Source organism: Triturus cristatus, chromosome 1_2, assembly GCF_964204655.1.
Source record: "Triturus cristatus chromosome 1_2, aTriCri1.1, whole genome shotgun sequence".
Classification (NCBI taxonomy): domain Eukaryota; kingdom Metazoa; phylum Chordata; class Amphibia; order Caudata; family Salamandridae; genus Triturus; species Triturus cristatus.
In genome coordinates this window covers 604,346,654-604,363,642 of record NC_140580.1, presented here as the reverse complement: position 1 = coordinate 604,363,642, position 16,989 = coordinate 604,346,654, and the positions used below count along the sequence as shown (strand labels likewise).

At 45.7% G+C, this 16,989-nt stretch overlaps 1 protein-coding gene across 1 annotated transcript in view; it reads left to right on the top strand.

The window, feature by feature from the left end:
* The window catches only part of SGPL1 (sphingosine-1-phosphate lyase 1), a 416,168-nt gene that overhangs the window by 140,092 nt on the left and 259,087 nt on the right, over positions 1-16,989 (top strand). The window contains exon 3 of the mRNA XM_085607136.1: positions 5,521-5,588. Within this exon, the coding sequence (XP_085463262.1) occupies positions 5,521-5,588 (68 nt within the window). The remainder of the gene's footprint in view (positions 1-5,520; positions 5,589-16,989) is intronic.

Sequence of the window (16,989 nt, the reverse complement as noted above, 5' to 3'; positions counted from 1 at the left end):
CGCCCCATGTGAGGTGCAAGCCCAGTTCCATGCACACATAAGCAGTTACCAGCCTAATGGTACTATTAATTGCCCAAATCAAATGACAGGCTATAAGCGACCTCTCCGGTACTCCCAAATGAAAGAAGCCATATAATCTGAATAGTAAGGAAATGACCCCGAGCCGCAGCCGGCCTTCTTTACACACGAAGATTCTTTTCGCACATGAGCAAAAAAAGGAAACTTATCCAAACTACCTAAAAAAACAATAACTAATAACTAACTGCCAGGAGACAATGCGGTTCAGCCGCAAAGAATGTGCCAACTGTCAACAGTATTGGCGGATGGGGGGGGCAGTGGCCCCAAAAAGAGGGCCCCGAAAAGGGGGCCAATCCCCGCCACTGCCCAGGGCAAGCAGGGCAAACGCATAAGACAACTTCCCCTCACACAACTATTCTGAAGCTTCAGTCCCCCTGTCTTCCGAGTCCCGCTCCACTCCATGACAAGTGTCCCACGATTTGGCGATGTCACCCCATGGCTCTGCGTATGGTTTACGCCGCTTGGTGATCTTCACTTCAGCGATTAGCACCCGTTCCTCTGCCCCTACCCAACAGGTTACGTCCGCCTTCCACCTGGTAACCATTTGCGGATTCCCTGCTTTCTAATGAAGCGCGATTCTCCTTTTGGCCAGGAGGAAGGCCAGATCTATAAATCTATGCCCTAACTTACGGGCCTAGGGTCTCGGGAAGAGGCCAAACTGACAAACCTCAGGGGTGCACTGCAAGGTGCGATCCAATGTTTTATTAACCAGATCCACAAGCGTGGACCAATAATTGGAAAGCAACGGACAGTACCAGATCATATGATCGAAGTCTGCGTTCCCCAATGTGCACCTAGCACAGGCCTAATCGTCTCTATTATAAACCACATTCTACCTATGCGGAGTGACATAAGTCCTATGCAGTATGTTAAATTGAAGGGCCTTGAAGGCCGTATTCCTGGAGATCTTTTTTGGGCTCATTAGAACTTTCCGCCATTCCTTATCCGACAATGGTCGCATTAACAGTTTCTCCCATCTTTCCCGTATACCTGGAAGCTTGTTCGGTGCCAGCTCTCTTATGGCCAGATAAAGCCAGCGTATCAAATGTCCAGCGGAACCCAGAGTCACCCTCGCCTCCAGGGCCGGATGTGTGTCCGGTTCACCAGAGGCTGCACCCCAAAGCTCCCACACTGCCCCACGGAGCTTATGACAGTTTAAAAACTGACCCGGGGGGGGAGTTCATGGTAAGTAAGAAACTCAGCCAGCGGGAGCCATTCTTTATCCTTGTAACGAGCGCCTACAGTACATACACCCGCCTCCTCCCAACCCAGCAATTGTGGCTGCGTGAGGGGGGGGGCCAGCCCTGCCTGAGGTATACCCACTAGCGGAAGACTCGGGGCGTATAGCTGTGGCATTCGGGACATGGCCACACATCTGTCTCAACACTGCACCACCACTGACGACGGTTAAGGATTCTGGGAAGTAACCGTGTATATAACGCCCCAGCGGGGAGTGAGAACGTAGAGAGGTCCCTGCCATCAAGCCATCTTGCCATCCATTGGAGTTGGGACGCCAAATAGTATGCCTCGAAGTCTGGGGCCCCCTACCCGCCCTCCGTAAGTGGGAGGCGTAGGGTCTGTAAAGGCACTCTATTACAGCCGCCATCCCAAACAAGATCTCTAAGAAGCCCATCCAACGTCCTAAACCAAGATCTGGGTATCAATACGGGTAGATTGACAAAATAATACAGTAGGCGGGGGAGAACAATCATTTTCAACAGTGCCAACCGAGCCATGAGTGGCCACTTAAGGGTGCGCCAGAAGGCCACTTGCGAACGCAAAGCCCTCAGGGTGCCCCCAAGATTCCCTTCAAACAAGTCCGCCTGCGTATGATAAATCTGTATCCCAAAATATTTGACAGACACTGGATCCCACACCAGGGATGCCGGAAGACTCAATGGCCGAGGCATGGAGGGATGCAGCGAAAACACAAATGTTTTTTTCCCATTCACCCGCAGGCCGGACAAAGCTGCACACTCCTCTAGGATGTCCAGTACTGGACGGACTCCCGAGGTCCCATCCCCCAAATAGATCAATACATCATTTGCGTAAAGCGAAATGATGTGGGGGTCCCATCGAGCGTCACCCCCAACGTATCGCATTCCCTTCGCAGCCTAGCCACCAAAGGCTCCATGACCAGAGCAAAAAATAGCGGCGACAATGGGCACCCCTGCCTGGTCCCTCTATGAATGGGATAGGCAGCTGAGACGGTAGGTCCTGTTCGTACACGGGCCGTGGGTGCTCCGTATAGCAGGCGGATCCACTGAAACCACCCATCCCCCATCTGCAAGACTCCCATCACTGCAAGTAGAAATTCCCAGCGTACAGTGTCAAAAGCTTTTTCCAAATCGATCGCCACCCCCACTGCATCAGGATAATCTCGCAGTGCCGGATGAAACATGACATGATACAATCGTCGAAGATTACTGGACGTGGAGCGAGAGGGGATAAACCCACACTGATCTGCATGCACCAGTCGGCGCATGTGTGGTAGGAGTCTCCGAGCTAATGCTTTACTCAATATTTTTAAGTCCATATTTAACATGGATAGTGGTCTGAATTACATCAATTTAGGGTGTGCCAATTTAGATTTGGGCAGGGGGGATCACCAATGCCTCCTGGAGCGAGGGTGGCAGACACAAGTCATGGAGCGCGGTGGCATACATCTGTTACAACCACGGCGCCAGTATGTCCACATAAGCACTATAAAATTCTGCTGGGAGGCCATCCGGCCCAGGTGTCTTCCCTCTAGCCATGTCTCTATTAGCCGCCCGGATCTCGCCTGCTCTAATAGGTAAGGCCAGCTGGTCTCGGACAACCTGATCTAACTGTTCCAATCGTTGCTCCTCTAGATACACCTGCAATTCCTCCCCCTGTGTCGATCCCGGGGAACCGTACAGTGATTCATAGTAGTCCTTGAATGCGTTGTTAATTAATTTCGGGGAGGTAAGAACACTGCCCTGAAAATCTGTGACACTCACCACAGGTGAACCTCTGCTCTCAGGCCTAATTAACCAAGCCAGGAGTCTCCCAGCCCTGCCCCCCTCCCTGTGGTCTCATACTGTTTAAAGTCAAGAGCTCTCAATCTGTCCCAGGTAGCATTGTAACTGCTTTTCACCTCCACTAGTTTCTACAGATCTCTAATCGTCCCCACAGTTCCCTTATCGAGGGTCAGGATCTGGGCCTCTATGTCCGTCAACTCCTGTGTAATCAGCCGTCGGGTGCCTACAGACTTGCCGAGGCAATGTCCTCTCACCACCACCTTAAACGCCTTCCATTCCACCAGCGGAGAGCTTGCAGTTCCCTGGTTGACTAAGAAGTAAGCCGATAGCGCCTCAGAAAGCCCCTGTCGGAATACCTCATCGTCCAGCAGTGACGGATCTAGCCGCCAACGCAGAATCGGGGCCCTCTCCAAGACCGGAACGAACCCCATGAGCAAAGGGCTATGATCAGAAAGCGACCGGCTGAGATATTCAGACCCGGTCATCATGGGTGACAAGGTGGCAGAACAGAAGAACAGGTCTAAACGTGTGTGTAAATCATAAAGGTGTGAATAGTAGGAATATTCTCTACATCCTTCATTATGTATCCGCCACACCTCATGAAGATCCCAACCCTTTGCCCAAGCCAGCAGTCACTTAGCAGTGGCAGCCGCCGTGGCGCCTCGCAGAGGAGGGGTGGAGCTATCCCACTGCATATCAAAAACACAATTAAAATCGCCACCCAACAATAAAGTCGCCTGGGTGAACCCCGCCAACACCCCAGACAGCCTATCCAGGAATGGAAGTTGCTTTCGATTTGGGCCATAGATACTACCAAAGTGATCTCCCTGCCTTTCAAAGTGCCCGTAACCACCACATACCTCCCCTCAGAGTCAAGTACCCTCCGATGTAAATGGAAGGGCACCGCCGGCCTAATCCAGATGAATGCTCCTCGAGAGAAGGCCAAGTAGGTCGTAGCAAAGAGCTGGCCCTGCCATCTGCACTGCAGGCGGCGCGCAACCTCTCCTTCCGTGAGATGGGTCTCCTGTAACAATGCCACCTGTGCTCCCCTTCTCTTAATATAGTTGTAAACGTTGTACCGCTCCGCAGGTGTCCCCATGCCCCTAATATTCCAGGTCAGAACCTTAATCCCTTCAGGGCTACCCACATATGCAGCCATCAGATCCACAAGACAACACCCCAGCCCCTCCACCCCCGCACCCCCACACACCAACCGCCCTCCTGGCAGAGAACAACAAACCCCCTCAAAACAACTCCCCATCCCAAGAGCGGACTGACAACGGTCAGCTGCCCAAACACACATACAATCACATAGTGAAAACTCACGCCAGTTCAGAAAGATCCAAGGCCAACTGCTCTAGGACCTGTGGGGGGCGCAGCATTGTTGCTCCTTTTTCTTAAACACCTAAAAACAATTGACCAAGCCAATCGTACTGACAGGTTTTATGTCTGCCAGTTGTTATATATCTGTACGCAATAGCATCTCAGAGGGAACCCAAAATACTGGTCGGGTGGCACACTATGAGAATCGCGGTAATGTATTTTACATGGTTCCTTTTAGAAAGCCGCCACTTTTTTCTTCCCACTTGAAGACCTGTCTGCACATATTCTATATGGCTGATTGCAGCCAGCGGTTGTGGGTACTTCCTGAAGCCTAGTTAGAGGACTTGTTTTCTAAAATTGATGCTGCATTCAGTGCAAGACACAGGGCAAGCACACACTTTAAAGGGCCCGAATTGCTATCCAATTTGTATATTAAAGTAACTGTTAAACATATTAATGCAGTAGACAATGGGGCAGTTTTTAATCTGTTTAATATTTCAAGAATATACATTCCCACTGCTTTATAAACTTTGCTTTCTCACTGAATTAATTTGCTTTAAAATGCACTTTTGTCAATCTTTAAAAACAAAGTCTCAGGAGGAGGACCCCATGTTTGTCCATTAAGCTTGCTCGCTGCATAAGTCATAGCCAAATTGTACGCCAGCCACTTTCAAATGTCACAAGCCGTCACTGCTTTTGTTTTTAAACCGTGTTGTTCATAAGAAATGTGTGATCGCTCTTTTACATTTAAGGGTGTAAATGCAACTAGTGGCATAGGATATTTTTCAGTAGGCATAATGAAATCACATAGCTCATGCTTTTAGTTTTAGCATCACAGCCTCAGTCTCATGCCTATCCGCAACTAGTGAGATACTGTAGCCACTAATGGAGACACATGCTCACTATGAATGTTTTTTGTTTTTTTTTAAATCTTAACTGAATTTAAATGAAGTGGCATTTATATACACATGAGGAAGGTTTGATGTTGTAACTTAAGATGTAGTGTGGTGCACAGAATGAGGGTTGCGGATATTCAGTGTTGCAGGGCAGAGTGTTTGTGACTGTTATTCGACAGTCATTGATTTAATGAAACTTTATCTCATTGTTTTTCTTTCAGGTTTATTCTCAAGATGTAAAAAAAAGTTTTTTAAAACAGTGAGACAACTTCCTTTTATCGGTGCTAAGGTAAGTGTTTGGTATATGTTATTCTTGTAGAAAAATGTATTGAAAATGATCTATCTCATTCTTTTGAAACCAAGATCTATGCCATACTTGAGTAATATAACATTGGGAGGTTGTGTTCCGGAGAGGCAACACCTTACTACTGCTTTGTGTTGTAAGTATATGGTGGCTCTGTGGCCAATAGGAAATAATTTTCCCAAAATTGTGTAATATTAGATGAAAGGTCCTAGTGTTGGAGCTAATCACATCCTATTACAAATGCTGAAATTAATTTGTTTATATTGTATTCTGAGCTCCTGAAAAATGTATAAGTGGATCACTTCACATGATTTATTTTCCAAAGGAATGGGGCATGTTTGTATATTTGTTTATATTTTCCATGAAAAACAGGGATAAACAAGTAAGTTATAGTTTAGTGAACACTGTTAGAAGCTGTATATGGTGTAAACTTGGGTAAGTGGGCACCTTGCACCAATCCAGAAAACACTTACGGTGATTTTAGTGGTCTTAGACAACCTTAGAAAGCTCTCTAAGTGGTAGCTGTGGAGAGCAGCCTTCAGGCTTATTCCAGAAGCAGTGTAAAGCATCTTGTTTTACCAGAACATAATCTAATAGGTATAGATTAAGTGAAAAAGAACCACACAGTGCAGTTATAAAAATATGTATTTATTATAAGACACTCACTAACACATACAGATATCTCCTAGCTGGAAATATACACATTCACACAATACATTTCAATAGAAACAGGTAAGTAGCACGTAATACACAGTGGTCACCAGGGGGAGACAAAACCATATACTACAATAGTGGTATGCAAACCAAGACTCGAGTCAAGACTATACCCAGAAGTGCTGGGGACCTAAGGAACCACCCAAGGTAAGTAACCAGGAGCCCCACGGAGCCATGTGCAGAGTGGGAATACGACCGCAGTATCAATGCAAGTCAGTGGGTAAGTCGCAATTGCAATTTTAAAGAAGGACCCTTCCCATTTGACCCTGAAGAAACTCCGTGGAAGACAGAAAGTTGGAAAGCCACCCCACCCGTCAATACCCTAGAAACCAGGATACCTGCACCAGGAAAGCCAGGTGCATAGGTGTGAAATGGCGTCGGAAACCGGAGTCTAACCCAATAGAGGACTTCAGGAAGATGCCGCTGCTGGGGAAGGTGAAAGTGTCCGGTGGAGCCCAAAGGTGGATTCAAGTTGAGAAGTACCTGCTAGCAGAAGGGACTGAGTCTGCCACTCAGGAGTGACCCTGAAGCATGGAAGACGAATGCCAACCAAAGTAGAGTGTTGCAGGAGAGATGACATGACCTTGAAGCTGCAGCTTTGAGGACCAGGCGATGCTGTGAAAGACCAGGAGCCATTCATGAGCTGTCCCACATCAGATGTCGAGAGTTGAGGGGTCGGTGCAGTGTCTGGATCAGCAAGGTTTAGGGGACTCGCCATAAGCAGGGGAATCAGGACAGGACCCTAGCAATCAGTGGAGCCCACAGAATTCAAAGATGACCCTCAAGAGGCACTGGAGTCTCAAGAGGACCTCGAGCAGCTCACCAAAGATGCAGGCCCACGGTGCATGTGATGAGGTGAGGACAAAGATCTTGGTCACTGGAGGTTCGGGAGGTGGGGGCTACTTGGAACCCGAGATTCTTGATTTAATGAAGCCAACAAGCCTTTGCATCTGCAAGTCGATGCCATGCACAGGGGTTCGGTTCCTGTGACTCTGACGCGGGATACTGGCCTCAAACTTGGTGAGAGGACAGGGCAGACCTCGAGGGATGTGACAAACCACCACCTGTGTTGCTGAGCCCTTCGGAGTCCTTGGGAGCCCAGGATCAGCAGACCAGTCAGCTTACTTGTGGTGCCTGCAGATGCAGGGAGGTGTCTCCTTAACTTCAAGGGAGGTTCCTTCAGGTGTCTTGGATGCCCACAGGCCTTGGAAGGGTCCTGTATGGCGCACAGGGACGGACGCTGCAGCAGACTTGCAGGGTGACGAGATCAGGAGCCACTCCTCTCGGCAGCCGTTGAAATTGTATCCCACCACATGCTTACAGAGGACTCCACAACATCGGCATCCAAGGGGACGTGCTCAGATGAATCGCCTTCTTCCTCACCGGAAGAATCCAGAGTATCCACCTCCCACCTCTTAACCCAAGGAGATAACCTGCAGTGTCCCCGAAGGCTCATCCTTCAGTCCTGCACTCTTCAACGCATCTATGACCCCGTTGGCCAACACCGTCAGATCCCACGGTTTGAACATAATTTCCTACGCAGACAACACCCAACACATCCTCTCCATCCCCGTCGATTCCACCACCAGAACCAACTCCTCTACAGATGCATGACAACCTTCGCCAACTGGATTTAGAAATATTGCCTGCAGCTGAACACAGACAAGAAGGAAGTACTGATCTTTTGCAACAGCAGCAACACTTGGAACAACTCCTTGTGGTCATCAGACCTAGAACCAGCACCCACTCCCTTCGACCACACCAGAAACCTCAGAATCACATTAACAAGCTTTCCATGAAATCACAGATCAACGCAGTCTCCTCTGCCTGCTTCCTCACCTCTGCATTCTACGTAAGATCTTCAAGTCACTACCCTCACACACGAGACACACTGTGACACAGGCCCTCATCACCAGCTGACTGGACTATGGCAAAACCCTCTACGTAGGAATCGCCGCACACCTCCTACAGAGAGACTTCAGGCCATACAGAATGCCACAGCCAGACTAATCCTCAGAAGTCCAGACGAACCCACATCGCACCCCACCTCAGGCAAATCTACTGGCACTCCATACATAAGAGATGCCAATTGAAGCTGCTGACCCACTCACACAAGGCTCTACACAACCAAGGATCCGCATACATTAACCACCGCCTGAACTTCCATCAACTGTTGAGAAGCCTGCGCCCCACCTCCCTTATACTTACCCATACTCCCCGCATCTATCGAGACAGAAGTGGAGGATGCTCTTTCTCCCACATCGCAGCAAAGACCTGGAACAGCCTACCCATGCACCTCTGGACCATTACCTCACTTCTGGAATTCCGAATGGCCCTCAAGACCTGGCTGTTCGAATAAGCCTTTGGGACCTGCAAGCACCTGGATACCCTATCGGGTGATTAGCCACGCTTTATAAATCCTGATTGGTTGGTTGATTGATTATATTGTTTTGTCCATTATATTCAGCACCTTGGTTCTCCTGCCTGGCCCCTGTCTGGCGTAGGTCAAACCTGAGCCAGCATCCGAAAGGATTGGTATTCCTAGAGCAACTTTGCATAATAGACAACTGTCATGCTGTGTTAAATTTCAATCAGGAAAAAATATTAAGAGTTTCATAAACTATCTTATTCCATTTACCTGGTTTCATGTGAATTTTATGGTTTTCATCTCGGACGACTAGTTTGAAAAATGTTATGTAACTTTCTAATAACTTTTCATATTGTACACTGTGTATTATGTATTTTATGCCTTAAGCCAAATAAATATTGGAACTGAACTAATGTGTGTTATATCTTAATTCAGTACTTTTTGTTTAGGAGGCTATAATGTTCTAACCTCGGCAACATACTATTGCCAGATGCCTGTATAACATACCCAGGCTCTGTCTTAGATCTATGTTAACCTTTCTCTGCCCAGGTGTTAAATATGAGCTGCTAGTTGTCATTGCTCGTTTTGTTCCATTTTTCCATTGTCCCAAATCTCCAACTGAATGGTTCCTGTTTCTACTTTCCCAGCTTACTCACATTGCAAGTCACCATCATGACTGCTGCCTTCTCTTACTATCACTTTCAAGCACAGCGTCAATCTTTCTCTTGTTAATATTATGTGTTTAATAGTTGGCTACACCCCCGTTGGGAATTATTGGTTTTGTGGATTACTCCTTTTCGTTTCCATTCTTCTGCTTCATGCAGCTGTGTTTACCCAGACACATGAACTCTCAAAGGCCTTTTTTTCCCGTGGTTAATACCTGATGGAGTGCTGGCAAAATGTGACCTAGGTAGCCTGCTTGGTGATCACTTGTCAGCCAGTCGCTGCAAAAATGTAATCTTAAGAGGAAAAGTACATACTTAGCATGTTAAATGCTATTATGAACTCACAAGTAAATTTACTGCAATTCTAATTGGAGTTTACATAATGAATAGTGTGTTGACATGTTGCATGTTGGCCAAATGAAAAACATCCTAGCATACTTCTGTTTGATTGTATGATCTGACAGATCTGAACTGATGAACCCAACCCACCATTGATCGAAAAAACACTCCTTGGTCCTCCAGCCTGAGAATGTTGTCCTCCCTGCCCCAATTTGTTAACTATCTCAAAACGCCCATTGCTCTCTCGCTAATTGTGGACAAAATTACTGGTAGTTATCTCTAACATTAAAAAATTGTAATCCAAACATCTTGCCTTGTCTCTTGAAAAATACATTTTCCAACTTTGAACTATTTCCTTACAATTGACGTTGATAACCTTTTAATGTGAGGTAAATCTCCTACCTGTGAAACACGAGAGTAAGAAGGAGATCTTCAATCCTGTTTGAAGTATTTTTAAGTGGGAAAAATATAACTAACCCAGGTGTAAATGAGTGTCAATAATTGAAGCTTCTAATATTTTGAATAGGTAATCGTCAATCTAAAATTGCTCATACGTTTAGGCGCTACAAGAGTGCAGTGCTCGGTTTTGGCATGTCACAGCTGTTCTCGTTCTTCCAGATGGGTAGGTGCAGCAGTGCAAGAGCTGAGTAACCCAATTGTATGTGTTAGTTTTTTTATTTATTTTTTCTTTGCTTTTGAAATTGTCTTTTTCTAAAGATGGCCAGTATACTTCTTATCTGGTGAAATGGAAATAATGGTGTTCCTTTTTAGGGGAACAATATATACTAACCGTAGGTTCTGCCGAGAAATGTGTACTTTCTTTAAGCACATTTGTGCTGCAGGAGCTGAACAGAGCTGTGCTGTGTGTGAACTGTGTATGATGGACCCTAGGGCATTTCCTTGGCAGATTACTTTGCTGTCACACCGTCTGAACTCAAGGCTTTTCTGAACATCTACCAGTAAGTTCTCTGATAAAACAGATTAGTGGGAGCATGGAGTTCATTTATTTTACATCTGCTCCTATAGCTGGGGCAGAAAAGTGTGTTTTATATATATCTTGCGTCTTTGGCAAACTTGTTATCTTCAAGGCTGAGAGTTTGAGAAGTGAGCTCTAGCCCAATCTGCTGTGTGATTAGAGTTATCAATAGTGGCAAGACATTGAAACTGCACAGATAAAATGGTATAAAATCAATCAACTATTTGAAATTCCTGAGCCTTGTATTGTGTTAGATCCAAGTATGATTAGAAGTTTAGGAACATATGTGATTCTGTTGACACAGTTGCTATAATGATTAAAATATATTATGTTGAATGCATAAGTCAACGGGCAATATAGTTAGGTTAAGTTTATAATTCAAGATTATATATATGTATATATAGTTACTGAAAAAACAAAGGTTGCATAGTTAGGTTCAGATTTCACTCGTACAAAACCATAGAAATTCAGCAGTTGTAGTTAGCTGAGCGAACTATAACTTTCGCTCCCACAGAGCACTGCTTATGACCTCATATATTACATCACTCATGATCTGGTCAGTAACAACATTATCCAGTGAGTGTTAGTGTTTTGTAAACGTTTTTGAGACTTAAAGAAATATACTAAGTTACTCCACAAGTTAAATTACTATTTTTTTGTTCTACCGATGAGTAATACTGTTTCTAATGTATGTCATCTGAGTGGCACTGTGACTGTGTGTATCAGTGTTGGAGCTGGTGTCTGCACGTTTTGATGTGTGAGTGGCTCTATGGATGTATGAGTGGCTGTGTGAATGGCTCTATGGGTGAGTGCCTGGTAGTGCAAGTGGATGTATGGGTAATTGAGAGGCTGTTTGACTGGGTGTATGGGTAAGTAAGTAGGTTTGTGAGTGATTGTTTTGCACAGTAGGTATTTGTATGAGTGGCTGTATAGATGAGTGAGTGGGCACATGAGTGATTGCATTGTTGTGTGAATTGATATGTAAATCTTTTTTGGGATGAGTGAATGGATGTTGGAGTGGCTTAATGGGGCAGTGACTGGTTGTGTGAGTAGCTGTGTGGGTGTGTGAATGGGCATGTGAGTGGTTGTATGGGTGTGTGAAGGGCTGTATGGGAGTGGGAGTGTTTTTGTGGGTGTGTGAGTAGCTGTATGGGTCTGTGAATAGGTATGTGAGTAGGTTTGTGAGTTTGTATGAGAGGTTGTATGGGGATGTGAGTGATTGAGTGGGTGAGTGGATGTGTAGGTTGGTCGTGAATGATGTCATCACTAATACCATTGGCCATGCCTTGAGTGATGTAATATGTGAGGTCTTAAGCAGTGCGTTGCGGGAGCATAAGTTATAGTTAGCTCAGGTAACTAAATGCTGAATTTCTATGGCCTTTTACAAGTGAAATCTGAGCCTAAATATAGCGTCCCTGTAATCTTTGTTTTTTCAGTGAATTTCTAAGTTTTTTAAAGTTCTATTTCCTACCCATAACGTCCCTGTAACCTTTGTTTCTTTACAGTGAATTTTGACATTTTAAACTTTTTTATTTCCTACCTGTGACCTTTGAGAGTGGGTATGTGAGTGGCTGCATAGGTAGGTGAGTGGGTGTGCGAGTCTGAGTGGATCTGTGAAGGGTGTGTGAGTCTAAGTTGATCTGTGAATGGGAACATGAGTGTCTTAGTGGATCTGGAAGTGGATGGCTGAGTGTCTGAGTGGGTCTTAGAGTGTTTGTGTGAGTCTCTCAGTGGGTTGTGAGTGGGCGAATGAGTGCTTGAATTGATCTGTGAATGGGTGCATAAATGTCTGAATGCCCTGTAATGACATTTGTAGATTTTCAGGAGGCGGGCCTGAACCAAACCTGAGTGGATTGTCTGCAGACTGACAGTTTTGGATTCTTTGCTTTATTACTTATGTTAGATTTTTCCGTTAAAGGGAAAAGATTTTTCACTGTGGAAGTGCCCCTCCCCCCTTTGATAGGCGTGTCATATACCGAATACCACCTGAAAACATACTTGCATCTTTCTTTTGTAGTACGATTTTTTTCCATTGTAGGAATAATCCAATAAAAAATTCTATTTTTGGGGTATTCCAAACTTTTTCCTTGACCTGGACCCCTTTCACATGCTATTGTCAACCCTGTTTCTGCTCAAATAGGTGGACCTTTCATCAAAATTAAGTATAGTTTTGCAACGAAAAACTAGTTCATTTCTATTTCCATGTACCTAGTTATACACATATCTCTACAGCATTGTGGAGAGAAGCAGAGTTTTTAGCGCTAATACTCTTCTTTTAAATCACTTGCTAGTCCAGGGGTTTTCACTATCTGCTTTAATAAGGTTAGCTCTTCGCTGCATTAGTAGAAAAGTATTTCCACCTTATGATACGAAAACATCTGACAATCTGGATTGTCTGCTGAATATCGGGTTTACTCTAGTTCATTGCACCTAAGTAATCTTCTTGGACTCTGCTTTATGCAGAGCCTCGGCATTTGTTTTCTCTAGTATGTAGTGTGCCAAGCTTTAGCGCCGCAAATAGAGTTGGCACTGTCTCCATAACGTTATTTACATCTGTAATTTAGTTTATGCAGCATTGAAAAGTAGACTTATAGTGGCGCAAACACACATAAGCACCATCTTCCATAATTGAAATAAAACAAGATGTGTGATTATGTTTTAAAAGCATCCTGGTACGGGAATGGTTACAAACCCACACAGGCCCAAGTATGTCTTGGAGATCGTATCTTCAACATGCATGAACAGGCCGCTTATATATGAACCCGCGAGTTAAACTCGAAATGTGTGTTCCGATTCTTTTTCGTTTTTCTTTATACTTTGAATAATTCCATCTAGCAGTGCACAAGAGAAATTGGGAAACCCTTTCAAACCGTTTAAAAAAAAAAGACGTTTATGACATGCACACATCTAGACAGAAGCAAGCTCCACTTGTTCCACATCCTAAAAGTCACACTTAACAGTTTCGAAATTCTACTGATGATGAAATATATCCGACGCCTTCCTGTTCCAGTGATGATTATTCTAGTTGAATTTCCTAGTTCCTGCCCGCTTTTTCGTTGTTCATTACTGGAGGATAGCAGCTATGAAAGCACTTAACCGTGCCCCCTACCCCAACTCTAAAGACTGTTGCTCTTGAGGTTTAGGCTTTAAATGGTGCGTTTTTTTCTGTTTTTCTTGTCCCTACCAGAGATGTTCTACCTATTTTAGCCTGGTGCACATTTGGTTTTGTTGGCGTATTTGGCAATCTGTACCAGTGTAGCTATGACCAGTGTATCTATGAGGCGGGCAAAGCAAATAGTGTGATACTGTTAAAACATGCCGTTGGTGATGTAACGTTTTAAGAGATTCGTACTTCCGTGTGCTGTGTTCGGAGTGTTAAGATTAAAGAGCAGGGTTTAATCGATGAGCACTTCTAATGAGCTTTGGTTTCTCCAAGTCTAGTGAGGTTGCTCCAACGTGCGCAATCTGGCATTGCAGTATCCGTGTTCTAGGGATAGTGGGGTGGAGTCACTAGCTGTCCTACTAGTACTGAAAATGAGTTGTCTGCCTATAATACCACAGAGGAAAAGATCAAACATACACCCCCCCCAGTCAAGAGAACTGGGTTATATCTATCATTCTTTTGCTCACGATGCCACCCCAGTTTAGACCCAGCCATATGCAAATTAGTCTTGACCCTGCTCATCATAAGTGCAGTCCAGCCTGCCAAGTCCGGTCCTCCCTAGACCACAGAACCAGCATCCTGGGGGAGCCCACATCCATGCTGATGTGCCACTAATACTTTTTTTTCCTTTCTGCGCAATGCCCGCTCTGTCTGCAGAGGGAGTGCAAGTGCGGTGCACCTCCACCCCTTCACTGATGGGGAGCAGGAAAGCACGCCACAATGTGGAGGCGCGCAGCATTGCCGCCCCTCCCCCCCCCCCCACAGCCTAGTGCTGTCCCAGGGCCCCTCCAAACAGGGGTGACCCCAGGGAGATAGGGGCCTCTGCGATATGAATAGAGTTAGGGGAGGCAGGGCCAGGCACACTTAATTCCCAAATTAAGTGATATGTGTTTTGCAGTACCAGGGATGTGGTCCTGGGACCCCTTAGAACACTGATTGCACCTAGGGAGATGGGGGACCCCAGGGGCTAGTAAATCGTGGGGGAGGGGACCAGCGCATGCCCCTTCCCAAATTAGATTAAACAATCCAGTGTGTCCCCCCCCCCCCCCCAGAAAGATTATATATGAAAATTGTGACCCAGCCTTTATATGTTTTTTTGTATTACCGTACAATGGAGAATTTTTTTAAAATTTAAATTTGGTGCCACTGGACCTTCCTACCAGGCCTAGGGGGTCAGGATATCCTTACTGTGTCTACGCCCGCCCCCCCAGATTTTGTTATTTTTGTTTCAGGAACCAGGACTGAGTCCACAAGTCCAAAAATGGCTGCCGCTACATCATTGAGGATGTTGACGGCAGGCATTCAGATTATGTTTTGATCTGCTGGTCCTGCAGTACTAGTGCAGCCTAAAATGTCCTTAAACTACTGAATGGATATACACCAAAAAGCACGCTTTCTTGGTACAGATCTATCCTTCTGCCAAATTCGGTGTACTTTCTCCCCCCCCCCCCCCCCCCCCCTTTTTTTTTCTCAGCTTCAAGTACCACCGGAAACTTTACAGAAAATACCTGAGGCAAGTGAACCTTTATTTTGGGAAAGTTTAGTGAAGATTTGTCAACAGGTGCCAAAGTTATTACCAAACCAAAAAATCATTATCCTATGCAAACATTGTCTAACTAACTAGAGTACAGTGAGCTCAAAACCCGTGGTATGATTGGCCACCCACAGCCTGAATGAAATGTTGCGGCCATATTAGAACTTGTTCCCCGTGTCATAGGAAACAAAAAGTGAAGGGGCACAGTCCCTTACCCCCTGTGCCTGGTGGGTGGAGGAAGGTCGGTGTCGCAGAGGGACCCCCCTGGGATCACATTAAATCGAATGCTTTTTCTATGGTGTCCAGCGAATCCACCGTGAAAATTCTCAAAAGTAAAACTGCTTAGGACCTTGGGGTGTTGGACCATGGGGTTGGCAGGCAACTGGTAGGTGGAGGTCTCATGGGAGTTTTGGTGCCCTCAGGGGATTGGGCACATGGCGTACCCACAGGCCATGCCCTGCACCCAACTCTGCGTAGTGCACTGCCAAAGGCGTAGCAGTGCCTGGTTGATATACTAAGGTATGGTGATAAAATATTCACTGAAAAAAACAAAGGTTAAAGGGATGTAGTAGTTGGGTAATGTGGTAATATCTTTACATTGAAAAATCTTAGAAATTCACCTAAAAAACAAAGGCTAAAGGGAATTTATAGATGGGTGAAAATGTCATTTAAAACATAACTTTTTAAACTAATATGCCCTAAAGGAACTATAGGTTTCGCCCTCACCAGGCATAGTGTTTTCGTCAATTATATAATTTAACCCATTTGGTGCTTGCATCGTCCAGTGAACACTACCTCCCTGGTGCGGCGCACATCCAGAGCCGACACCAGGGAGGGCCCCCTTTAATCCTCCGTTGCACAGCACCATAGGTTTCTTGTTTTTTTTCTGGGGGAGACACAGAAGGCTTTCCGTGCTCTCCCATCCTGCCCATCTGTGATGTCACAGTTTTCCCCATCGGAGCAGAGAGAGCAACAGTTAAGACCGCGCTCGACTCTGATGGGGTTTCCTGTCCGTAGATCGCGGCAGCGCTGCGATCAACGACCAGGAAACCCCACTAGACACAAGTGATGTCTTGGGGGGGTTTTGGCCCTCGCAAGAATGGGCGAAATCCCCCCTCCCCCTTCGGGGGCATATTTAATTAAAAAAACCATAGCCTTCCTCGGGGGTGGGGGCTGAAATAGGCAGGGGGTCGGTCCTCCTGCTCATTGGCCGACCCCCTGTAGGGCTACTTTTATGTTTTTAGTCATGTGCATCCGTGGGAGCCACAATCTGCCCCAGGGAAGCCATAACTATAAAAATAAATATATAGAGAAAGAGATAGATGTGTGTGTGTTTGTGTGTGTGTGTGTGTATATATATATATATGTATGTGTGTGTGTATATATATATGTGTGTGTGTGTCGCCAGTAGGTAGTTATAGTTAGGACCGTGTTTCCATAGGAAATCTCAAAATTCTATTTTGAATAACTTTGGCACCGGTTGACGAATCCTCGCAAAATTTTCAAAACTAATGGGGCGCTACGCTCCGCTCCTACCCTGAAAGTCTCGGGGTGATTCGTCAAGCGGGGGCTGAGAAAAAAGGGGGGTCCCAAAACGCGTTTTCCCCATGCATTTTTCCATAGGACC